A 12,819-nucleotide genomic window follows, 5' to 3' on the forward strand; every position below is an offset into this window, starting at 1 on the left:
TCAATTGCCACACTTTGTCTTGGATATGCAAAAGCAGGCTGGTGTCTAGCAACAGGCCTTTAAATAAAATTGGAAAATGACATGAGTGTGTGTTGGGACTGAGAATTTCATCTCTGCAGACTTTGTGGAGACTGTGGCTTCACCCCCCCCCCCCCCCCCCCCCACATACACACAAGGACAAAAGACGCAGGGGTGTAAAAAGTACCCAGACATTATACTTAAGTGAAAGTATGGGTACTGTCTCAAAATCTGACTCAAGTAAAAGTCAAAGTATCTGGCTAAAAACACACTTGAGTAAAAGTAAAAAAGTCCTACTTTTAAATGTACTTAAGTACTAAAAAGTTAAAGTATTTTTTTTTTAAAGGGATAGATCAGGGGTCTCAACTCATTCCATCATGGGCCAAGTTTTCATTTTAACTATACATTGCACCAGGTGAGTTAGTTGAAGAGGTGAGCCAATTAGTGAAATCATCAGCTGGTGTTTAGGCAAGGCTGGAATGAAACCAAGCAGACACTCTGCCCACAATGGAATGTGTTCTGCGATAGACAATGCTGAAATGAAAGAACAGAGGACACTTTTTTTGCATTACAATTATTTAATGCACTTCTCCTGTTACCTGTTACCTATCCACTTCGTGCCTAGTGGCACATAAGGCCTTCACAGAGCTTTTCCACTTCTCTCGGTCAGCTGCCATTGTTCTTGCTTCAGGCCATGAGCTCCACCCTGCCTCTTTTCTTTCTTTCTCTACTGTGCGTCTCCAGGTAGTCCTTCGGATGCACTAGTGACCTATTCGGCCCAAAGGCGTCCTCGCGGCTTTGGCCCTTGGGTGTCATGGTGTCTCTCCTGTTACAAGAAGGACTGGCTATGGCGTCTCGAAGATTGTGTGAATTTTCTCTGTTTCTGGTTTCTGTAATAACGTTTTTTTTTCCGGGAGCGGGTTATCGGCCCTCAGCCCAACCCCGAACCTGGAGGACCAGTTGGATCACTCTTCGTCTGGTCTCTCTCCTTCGACCTGTTCGGCTTGGGTGACCCTGCTAGGAGTACAAGACTCCTGCCGACATAGCTCTAGGGGTCATTGAGACGCACAAACTGCCCCACCGCGTTAAGGTGGTGATCCGTTGAAGGTAAACTAACATGGACGGCATTCACATCACAGCATGAATAATTTCACAATATTAAAGACAGAATACTGTAGTATCCTGAATAATATGACAATATTAAAAACAGAATGGTGTATCCTGAATAATATCATTCACAATATTAACCACAGCATACTGGAGTACCCTGAATAATATCACAATATTAAAGACAGAATACTGGAGTACCCTAAATAATATCACAATATTAAAGACAGAATACTGGAGTACCCTGAATAATATCACAATATTAAAAGCAGAATACTGGAGTACCCTGAATAATATCACGATATTAACCACAGCATAATGCGGATCTGACTGTCTATTCTTCTGATAGCAGGTGTTTAATCAAAGATCCCCGCTTTCTAGTGTTGCACAAGGACCAATCAGCATGGGTATGGGCGGGTTCATTTTCCATTGATGGGTATTTTATTGGCTGTTTACCTGCAGTCGCAGGATTAATAACGTTAACGTTAGTTCGGCCAGATAAACAATTCAAATATACTAATTAAAATGGTTGGACCTGTGAGATTTGTACTTTGTACTTTGTAGGTCTGCATTTTAAATGTAAGGAGTAAAAAGTATGTTTTTCTTCTCTGAAATGTAATGGAGTAAAAGTACAAAGTATACAAACCTAATAATACTTGAGTAAAGTACAAATCCCCCAAAACAGTACTTAAGTATTGTAACAGAGTACAATTACTCAAGTACTTTACACCCCTGCAAAAGAGACACAGGACACAGGCATGCAGTATATGTGTGTGTGTGGGGGGGGGGGGGGGGGTTAACAGAAGCTAACTTTAAACATCACTGAGATTTAGTAGTAAAACTACATACAGTATCTGAAAACTAGAATGCTAGTTATGTCAACTATAAAAACACAGCTAAACTGTATCTCAGCACAGCATCAAATAATGTATTTTTCACATTAGTGTAGCTAGGCTTTTTTTTCATACCTGCAGACAATGTTTCAGCCATAGATAGATGGTCCCTCTTGTGTTTGCCCTTCACAGTCACATATTTGTCCCTTTTCTTGCAAATGATGCACAAGACTGGCAAAAGCTGGTAAGCATGTCCTGGATCGAAGTTTCTTCAGAGGACTGTGATGGGAATGTTATCTATACATCTGTGTGAAAATACATATTCGACTGTTCCAACCTGTTCCACCCCAGGTGAAAATCTGCATAAAATGTATACCTAGGTAAATGGAATATTGCTCCACTTCTACAAGGGCTATTTGCATATTCTTGGTATCTAGGAACATCTATGGACCTCAATGAATGTATTCTCAGTGTCAGAAATATTGTGTCTATTACTAGGCTTGCTTAAATTGTGATGAAACAAAGGAAAATATGAATTATGATTTTTCTTTTCATCTTTGACAGTGAATAAAACCATGATAATAATGACCAAACTTAAAAAACTGCCACTGAGCTCATTCAGTACCCTCTTGAGATCATGTGTACAAAAGATCTAAGGAAATTAATAAAGGGAAGATGATCAAACTGAAGGTTCTGTATATACAGTACTGAATTCTCCCATCCTGACCAATGCAATTTGAAATATTATTATAGAATATAGAATATATGCTTATACATTACCTTATTATAGCCAATTCGCACATTTATATATATATATATATATATATACATATAGTATCTTTCAAATGGCCGAGTTCAATTTGGATATAGTATCACCAGGCTTGCATAATAACAGATACTGATATTTACTGTAATCGACTGTACTATTTTATTTCCCCCACAGTGTAACCATTTTGAAACTAATTTCAGATCTAATTCTTCCTACATGGTAACAAGAGTGTGGAGAAACTGACTGCGTTTCAATATTTGTCAAAAACGTTACCTTTTGTAGCTTATTATCGCGAATCATAACAATTATTGATATGATTCATTCAGAACGCTGAACTTTGAACCACCATAGTATGTGACAGGAAGTGTAGATCGGAGAAATTTCAACGCTGGAAGATAGCTAGCGATCTCCTCTACAAAATGGCCGCAAAAAGACTACAATTCCCATGGTTCAACATTTCCATTTCCGGTTCAAAATAGACGATCGCAAATAGAAAACTTAAAATGATATAAGTACACTTTTAACCTATTGCTAAACTATTGCCAACCTAACGTTTTACATTCTACATGTATTTGTGACATAGTAGTGATGTTTCTACTTGAAAACGGTTGATTTTAAAATCACAAATTATTTTCATCTTCATAAAAATATGCCTATATGATAATAAGGTCAAAAGGGGTCGGTACCGACCCCGTCGAGTGGAACAGGTTAAGTACTCTTAGAGAGGATGACTTTTGACCTAAATCTTTTCCTAGCAAGGCCAAAGTAAGCTGGTGTTATTGTTCCTGCCTACTGAGAACCCAGTTTGTTTATACTTTCATCATCATATCTGATGTATAATGTTACGTCTTGCAAGTTGGTCACTTTGCTGGTCAGACTCAGTGTGTGAACACATGTTGTCTCCGATTGTAAACGGAACTTTCATTTGCGGCCACAGATGAAATAAACTATGTTTCTATTTTTAATAACGACTCAGAATGATTTATACAAACGGCTCATCGTTTTGTCCTTTAACATTTTCCATAACAGGACTTTCACTTGTAGAGCCATAAGTTCTGACTCTGTGTTGAATCTAGAGGGTGTATGTATGGTTGTAACTACCTGTAACTGTCCTCTACTTAGTCTACTACTCCCATGACTGCATATATATCTGTGTCCACTGGAGGGCGCTATAGGCGGAGCTTCTACTGTCTACGCCAGGTTGGGAGTATATAAGTCTTGGTTCCCTCCTACTTTTTCTTCTTCCCACACATGCCTCTCCCGGAGAGGAGAACACATGAGCTGCTGTGGTATGAGTCAATGTGAATGAATAAACCGCTGCCAGCAGAGCAAGGCCACAGATGGAAACCATGCCTCTTGTACATATTATTGTCGCCCCATAGCCATTTCTGTTAACACTCTGGCTCTGCTTCCACATCTTGAGCTGCAGAACACATAGCCCGTTTCGCAGCTGCATCCAAGCGTTTTTTGTCGATAAAACGCCTATAGCAAGTAGCGTGAAAACCAGCATCCCAGGGAACATTGGCAAACTCTATCTCTAAACAATGTTTGTATGCATCTGCAATGATACGATTCTCTCCTGGCAACTTAAGCCACCGCTCGACGGAGTTTCTATATCTATCCCACCGTGTCTGTGTAAAATCTTGTACACTTTCTTTCTGAACGGATGCAAGATGCATATAACATTGTTTCGAAACCTTTTTGCAAACTTTAGGTGTTTTTTCTCCATTTTCGTCATCTTCTGTACTCGTCGATGGGTACTGCCTTTCAGTTGCTTCCATTACTACTGTTCTACTAATCTCTTGTTGTCTGTAACTTGGCAACAAGGAGAGCTGCTATTGGTCTAGCGCAAGATACGTGACTGAACTCGCACCAATTGCGTCAGATAAAACTCTGCAGTGACCAAATATCCATTCGCGAGGAAAGATCTAGTCACGACTTTACGAAAATGATTGCGCAAAATGTGCTATTTGTCAATGGAGAACTTTTTGTTCCTAAATCTACACCAATCGAACTTTCACCCAGAGTGAAAATTGTGTAATTCGCTGAGGTGGGAACGAGAATCGTTTTCTAGCCACTTCTCAGCTTTCACCATACGGCCTAAATGTCCTCAAGTTCAAGATAGAATTCAAATGTATTATGAAGATGGTTTGTGTGAGAGAAACTTGGGGGGGGGGGGGGGGGGGGGGGCTCTCAGAGAGATTCTACAGCACACATTGAGCTGTAAATTTGCCCTCCAGTCATGAATGGTTACAAAGTATACCAAGGAGACTCTCTATACCATATTTTACCTCGATCTGCGCCACATTCTTTTGTTAATTTGAAAAATTTTCTATAGTTCAGGTTCTTGGAGCCAAATCGGATAGAAGAAATATGAGTCATCATCACAGTTGCATACAGTTACACACCCGGGTTTGACCAGGCTTGTGCAAAACTGGCTAATGGAGACAGTATGATACACTGTAGCAGCCAAATTACCTCGTAAGTCACGTGTCTAACTACAATGCCATACAAAATGACAATGTGCCAAGAATCCTCCAGTTATTTCCATGTAAAGAAAAAATAATTGCATATTAGCGTTAGAGAAATTTGCAATTTCAAATAGATTGCTGGGGATATTAACTAGCATGAACACACTTTGAACCTGTATTACACATAAAATGTTTACCAAAAAATACAGTGTTGGATGTTTATTTCAAATAAAATTATTAAACTTTTAAGGAATACAAGGAAAATCCATGTTGAGTCAATAGGAGTACAGCTTTGTCACTGGCTCATTGTTTACATTAATTCAAGAGTCTAGCAAAATAGTGAATTTACGGGTTTTCCCACGTGCGTCTTGTTCTGGGGGTAGTCGATACAGGTGAAATTGGAATGCATGGTTTGGTCCTCCACAGAAGTTAATTTCAAACCATATACAGCAATTTGTAAGATCAGTTAAGAAAACCACTGGAAACCAAAGTATAAACAAGGCTTTATTTACTCCGGTATCTCAGTAGAATCATGAACACTTTGATCAAGATCAGCAGAGAAGCGTTAAAAAAAAAAACAGTCAAATCACAGATTCAATCCATATACTAAAAACAAGAAAACTTGTTCCACCTCTCAATTGACAATAAAAAAAATTCACATTATAACCAGACTCTGAGTGGGGAGAAAGGAGCCCAGCTAGAGACCCCGCCATAAATGTAATCAAAGTCAGACTCATTACTAGTAGACAATTGAAGCAGAATCCTGGCAGGGATCCACTCAACTCTTAAGTGTTTTGTCCAGACAAACACACTAAACATCAAGAGCTGTGGGGCATAGTGTGTCAAGTCAGCTCAGAGAGAGTAGGGCTAGATGGAAATTTTAAGCTCAGAGAGAGCAGATGCTAGGTGGAGATTTGATTGAAAATAAAAATAAAAATGTATAAAACAAGTGTCTTTCCATTGTAACATATCCTTGACACATTTTTGCCACAGAGGCAAAAGAAGTGGCTTTTCCATAATTTGAACATGGCCTAGAGATCATTAATTAAAATCCATCTTAAAACTAACAAAAAATAAAAAATCAGCAGTGATTCATGCCATACTTGTACAAATGACCAATGGGATTTGAACTACATCAGACACAGGCAATCAAACCTCTAATCAGTGGGGTCAGAGCTCCGGTGCAAGCAGAGGAGTGTGTCGCCCCCTGGTGATCAGGTCAAGGACAATGCAGCTCAAAGCCTAGGATCAACCAGAGACACAAGAGCAAGATGAAGAGAGGCTGTTGGTGGTTAAAAAAAACATGTGAAAACTATTCAAACATTCTATGAGGATGACCATAATGTTGACCTACATGGCTATGAAGCCTCATCCCCAGACCTCCACAGGGCATGGTTTTAAAATGCAACGCATTTGTGTTATCTACAAACATAAAACGAATCACTTACGTAGTTACTTTTTTAAATAAGCAGGCCGTTACTTTTACAATATAGGAGATAAAATAGGAGAAATTGCATCCGTCATTCCTGTTATTACTCTGCAGAGTCATAACAGGCCGTAGACTAGGATATGCGATACACTGAGGGTGCTTTCACATATAGTTTTGGTGGACTCGGTGCGGTTCTGGTGGTGAAGTTGCAACATTGTTGCATTCATCATTTGGTTCGTCTGCATTCACACAGCAATTGGTCAGGCGCACCAAACTATCTGAACAATGTCACGTGGTCGAAAAGGACGCTCGTCTATTGGACACAATGGAGTGGAAATCCCTCCCTTTCAGGAAGTGAAATGCGCGTCAACACAAACTGCGTGAAGCGTGATAGTAGCAGTAGCAGAGGTGTGGCATTGATCCATCGTTCGATTATAATTCCCATTACCGCCATCCTCTTGCTAAACAACTTGTACACCTCGTTGTTTTTGTGAGTGCCCACATTCCCCACAAGCAGCTGTTTTATTTGGTCTTCTGCCCCCCAAGTCTGTCCACGAGACATGTTTACACAGTGTGCTTGTTTTGCAGTGAATGCCGCGCCGCGGTAATACTATTAATAATAATAACAGCTGTGTTTTTTTTCTTCCTTCTACCCCAAGATGCACAGTAGATAGATAGATAGATAGATAGATAGATAGATAGATAGATAGATAGATAGATAGATAGATAGATAGATAGATAGATAGATAGATAGATAGATAGATAGATGCAGTGTGCTTGTTTTGCAGTGAATGCCGCGCCGCGGTAATAATAATATACCCAAGATGGTTTATCAGGTGACTTCCTACGTTTGGTCCGCGTTTGGTCCGATGAAGCGAACCGAGACCTACGTTTTCAGGCGGACCAGAGTTTGCGTGTTTGGTCCGCGGACCGAGTTCGACGCGCATTCACACAAACCCGAAAAACCGGACTATCGAATTCTGGTCAGATAGTCCGGACCAAACAGCCCCTGTGTGAAAGCGACCCGACAGTGACCATGGAGGGTAAATGGATCAGGTCACGACTCAGTCATATCCTATTAGAAAATTGGGGTACAACACCTGGACAGTTAAAACGTGTCTGTACTAGTGGAAAGGCTGAATATACAACTCTTATACAGGTATGATAAAGGGGCGTGCATGGCTCGCTTCACTGAGGAATGATAATAAATATCATTCCGCCACATGATTTACATTTATCCAAAGCGACTTACAAATTCTGTACAACAAGTCAGCAAGAAGGTACAACTCTGGCAGCTAAGGGTAAGTCACATTGTTTATCGCATAGTAGTATAGACATATTAGCATAGTAGGTAGTAAATAGTAATATAGGCATGGTAGATTCCTTAGTAGCAGAGTGAATACCAGTGAAAGGTTAGTATTTTCTTTAAACAAATTATACAAATGATAAAAGGGACTTTTACAATGAAGTATAGCTGGATTATACTAGTCTATAAGGCAACCACATCAAAAGTTGGCTAATGCTCATCAAACACAAGATTAAAATGTAGACAGTGTTCATTCTGAGATTAACACAATAAAGTATTAAAAACACTTATTCCAATGCAGTCTTTGATATCTCACACACACATAACTAAATAATTCCTATTCATATGGGGCCTAGGTTAATTCTGCATTTAATAAAACTGAGAAATGCAAATTGTAAATGTTTAGGCTATAGGAAAACACTCATGTTCCCGAAGTATCATAGAAGAAAATGGAGCATGTTAATAGTACTTTATGGATGAGAAGTACAATTCTGAAATTATTGAAAAGATCTTTAACACATTCCCGGCCGCCTGAATGCCTTCTACAACAGAACTGCGTTTCCGCGTCTCTGATTGGCCAGGTCATTTCTGGTCATGTGACGCGTACGCCCAATCGTGGGACCGCAAGTTTCTACACTGGTTAAGCTTAGGCGCTCTTTCGAAGTTGGTTAAGGTTAGAGTTTGTCTTAGATCATGGCGATAGAACGCCTGCCCTGATTCCGACGGTTAAGCTTAGGCACTCTTTCGAAGTTGGTTAAGGTTAATAATAGTGCTGTCAGGCGATTAAAAAAATGTATCTAATTAATTACAGGATTGTAATTAATTAATTAATCTAATTAATCGCATTTTAATCACATTACCATTTTATGCCTCATATTCTATAATCATATTTCAAATTGCATGTGTCCAGATGGCAGAATTCAGTACTGTATCTACAAAACCTTCTGTTTAATCATCTTCCATCTATTAATTTGCTTAGATTTGTCAGGTCTGGTCAATTTGAGCATGGTGTTATTCACAGTCAAAGATAAAAAAAAAATTATTGATATTCTCATTTGGTTCATTACAATTTACTTAAAATAAAATGTTCATTCAATCAATCACCGCGCAGATTGATTGATTGAATGAAAATGTTATTAACAGATTGCAGAATGGGTACAATACAGTACGGCTCAATACACACAATTGTTAAGGGAATGCAGACCAGAGAAAGACTTTCGTCTTGTTTACATCAGGGTCCCCCATTTTCAATTCATAATGAATTGTAAGTAAGGGTGCAACTTGCACCGTGCAATCCATTCTTTGTGGATCTAGCCCACAGTATTTCTGACACTGGGAATACATTCCCTGAGATTCATAGATGTCCCTAGAATCAGATACCAAGAACATGCAAATGGACCATATTAAAAAGAAATCTGTAAATGTGTATTCTACATGTAATGCTTATGGAATGAATGAGATACAAAAAAAATATTATTATAAAAAAAAAATTGAGTTAATTTTCATAACGCGGTTATTTGCTGTGTAATTAATTAATCTAATTAACGCGATAAACTGACAGCCCTAGTTAATAATAATAATAATAATAATAATAATAATGGATTGGATTTATATAGCGCTCTTCTCTGACTCAGAGCGCTTCACAGAGTCCATTATTCGTTCATACACAGTCATACCGGTGGTGGTAAGCTACAATTGCAGCCAGAGCTGCCCTGAGGCAGACTCACGGAAGCGTGGCGAATAATCATCGCCTACGGCCCCTGCGACCACCACCAACATTCATTCACATGCATACACATTCATACGAGACAAGTAGGTTAAGTGTCTTGCCCAAGGACACAACGGCAATGGGATGGACATGGGCTTGAGCGGGATTCGAACCACCAACCCTTCGATCATTGGACGCCCCGCTCTACCCCTGAGCCAAAGCCGCCCCACATAGGTTAGAGTTTGTCTTAGAGCATGGCGATAGAACGGCAGGTAGTTTGCAGGCTGTTAGACCCGGAAATAGGCGCAGAACTTGCTGTCCCACGATTGGCGCACATGTCACATGACCTGGCCAATCAGAGCGCAAAACTCGAACGCGGAAACGCAGTTCTGTTGTAGAAGGCATACACGCTTTCCGGCCAACGTGATTCGGCGCCATGCTTAACACTTTGAGAGAGCACACCACGTGATAACACGTGTTATCAGCCCGCCCCCTGAATGCCCACCACGACAATTAGCGTGTGATTTTTTTATTAGCACTCTGAATTCATATTTCATCAACGGAGTCTCCCGTTGGTAAACCAGCCCCATCAGGAGCTCAGATGTGAAAAAAACCGCCCCCTATCGTCTCCCAGATGGTAATGCACCCTTTTGGAATGGACTCAATGAAAATGGATGAGAAAAGAAAAATCCGGAATCCACATTTTACTTCTCAGGCATGTACCCCGAGCCGATCGGATTCATTGTGGACCATCAGAACAGCGTGGAATATGTGTTTACAGTATGTAGTGATTTTTGGAATGGCGATCAGGAATTGGAATGATCTTTTTGGATAACATCTGATCTCAGGTAAGGAATCTATTTTTACCAGTCTTAGGATAATCAGACCTGTTTTCACGGAGATATAAGCTTTTCCCCTGTGTGTGTGGCTGTGTGGCTGTGCGAGCGATCAGGAACTAAGAATCGATTTTCAGCTCGCGGCCCCAGCGTGCATACGTACACATATACATACTATCGATAATCTAGCGTTTATTTGAAAACTATTCATAAATAGGCCGAAAAATTACAACGTTCTAGAATATTCCAGTACAGGGCGTTTATCACGGAATCTTTTTATTTTCATTGAAAACGCATTTTCAAAATGCTATAAAACGGAAATTAACCGATAAAAAAACAATCTGCTTTGACAATGTTGACTGGAAAATGAGTCATTGATAAGCGACGGGCAGATTAGACACATAGCCATAATTTAAAACATAGATTAGGCGTTATTAACGCTAACATTGAAGTGGATGATGGGCATTCAAGCACTAAATCGTGCACCCCCTGGTGGGCGCTGAAAGTGTTAAAGGGCCAATCACGTATATATACGCGATAAGCTTGTTTTTGCTTTTATTGCATTTTAATAACCTACTCAATGTCACGGAGCGGCACTGCAGATATACCCTAGTCTTGGGATTCGGAAAAGTGCATTACCGGCCAGATCCTGGTAGTGGCGCTGTCTCGAGAATAGAGTACTCCTTGTTTTCAGACCGGATGTTATTTTTTTTCATTCAGGCCTAGTTTTTCTGTTAGCCTGAAGGGAGGGCTTTTTGCGACGCGGAATTCAGTATGCAGTAAAGGAATATAGCATCAGCCAATGGACATATCGATCTACCAGATGTCGATCAATAACTGGGAAATCCTTTTTGGGATCCAACCGGCTACAGGTAAGAACGATTTCACGTAGATTTCATGCTGATCAGGCCTTGTTATCACAGCCAACCAGCCGATCAGTGAATGAGGCTACAATAACAAATGCAGTTATTGGTAATCAATTAGCAGAAATGACGTCCCCCGCCCCCCCCCCCTGGTTGATGCATTCATGGTGGAACATGATACCGATCATATGCATTTTGATATAGCTTGTGTATGGCCGAAACGGCAATCGATTTAACGTTATTAGCTTAGCGCCTTATAACTAGCCTTGCAGGAATTACCCCAGACCAATCCCATATAACGCTCATATTCATCACGCTATAAAATGGGAACGTATTGATGAAAAAATATTTTCTTTAAGGCATATTGAAGGGAAGGTTTATAGTGTCAATTGACAATGAGAATGGACACATTGCAATAATTTTAAATATAGATTTAGCTCTACAAACACCCTCACGCATAGTTAAACCTTGTTATGAGAAGCTGGCCTTATAGAGTGGGGCCCGTCTAATCCCTGTGGCCGCCAATGTGTTAATAAAGACCAAAAAAGGCATTCTTCGGCCACCATACATCCATTTGAGTGTATCCAAAAGGTTCAGTTAGGCCAGGTGTAGACCATCCAAATAATTCTATATGCACTTACAGACACCATCCCTCTTTATTTCCGATGGTAGAGTGAAGACATACAAAGGCAGCAGCACATGCCCTATGGGCATAAAAATAACTAACATGCACAAGGCAGCGCTAAGGGGTCATAATCTTTGGTAACGTAAAAGTAATCTAACAAGTTACTTTTCCCAGTAGATAAGGCTGTGACACAAAAAGTTACTTTTAATTGCAGTAACTAGTTAATAATTTAACTAGTTCCTTTCAGAAGTAATGTTCCCCAACACTACAACACAGTAGAGTAACCCTGCCTGAAGCCTAGTAAGCCCAATGTCCCTCTTTTTTCCAGCCCATACAACAAATTTAGAGTGTTCTTGACTTACATCTTACTGGGGGATTCCGGCCACAATCTCAGACTCAATGCCACAGTGGTCCTGCCCACGCAGGATCTTAAAGAATCCTGGGAAACAAAAACAGACAGTTAACATACTGTATACAAAGTAAAGCAGTGGTTGAGATGGACGTTCACATGAGTCAGTCTGATGAGTTTGTCTGATGAGTTAATCTAATGACTTAGTCCATCATGTTGAAGTATTTCATACAGCCGTTCCAAACTTACTCCCAAGATAATTGAAATACTGATAATTATATTTCAGAAATAGTCTAACTGCAACAATGCTTACTTTTAATTAATATACGAGTAACAAAAAAAAACAAAAAAGAGTGCTGATAGGAGTTGAAGTTTCACAAAATCAGACTGGAATATTGGGCGGCTACGTGGCGTAGTGGGCAAGGCGCTCGCCACAAATGCGGAGACGCTGGGCTCGCCTGTTCGAGCCCAGCGCTCCACATTGCTTTCAGTTTAGCTGGTCGTT

The 12,819-nt window shown here is 40.1% G+C and overlaps 1 protein-coding gene across 1 annotated transcript in view; it reads right to left on the reverse strand.

Annotated features, from left to right (window-relative positions):
• Positions 1–5,689: 5,689 nt before the first annotated feature.
• The window catches only part of LOC311247012 (cathepsin B-like), a 50,791-nt gene continuing 43,661 nt past the window's right edge, over positions 5,690–12,819 (reverse strand). The window contains exons 10-11 of the mRNA XM_084337291.1: positions 12,328–12,404; positions 5,690–6,440 (exon numbers count right to left, since the gene is read on the reverse strand). Coding sequence (XP_084193417.1) covers positions 12,331–12,404 — 74 coding nt within the window. The 3' untranslated portion in view covers positions 5,690–6,440; positions 12,328–12,330. The remainder of the gene's footprint in view (positions 6,441–12,327; positions 12,405–12,819) is intronic.

This window comes from Notolepis coatsorum (genome assembly GCF_963971535.1).
Source record: "Notolepis coatsorum genome assembly, chromosome: 20".
NCBI classification, from domain to species: Eukaryota; Metazoa; Chordata; class Actinopteri; order Aulopiformes; family Paralepididae; genus Notolepis; species Notolepis coatsorum.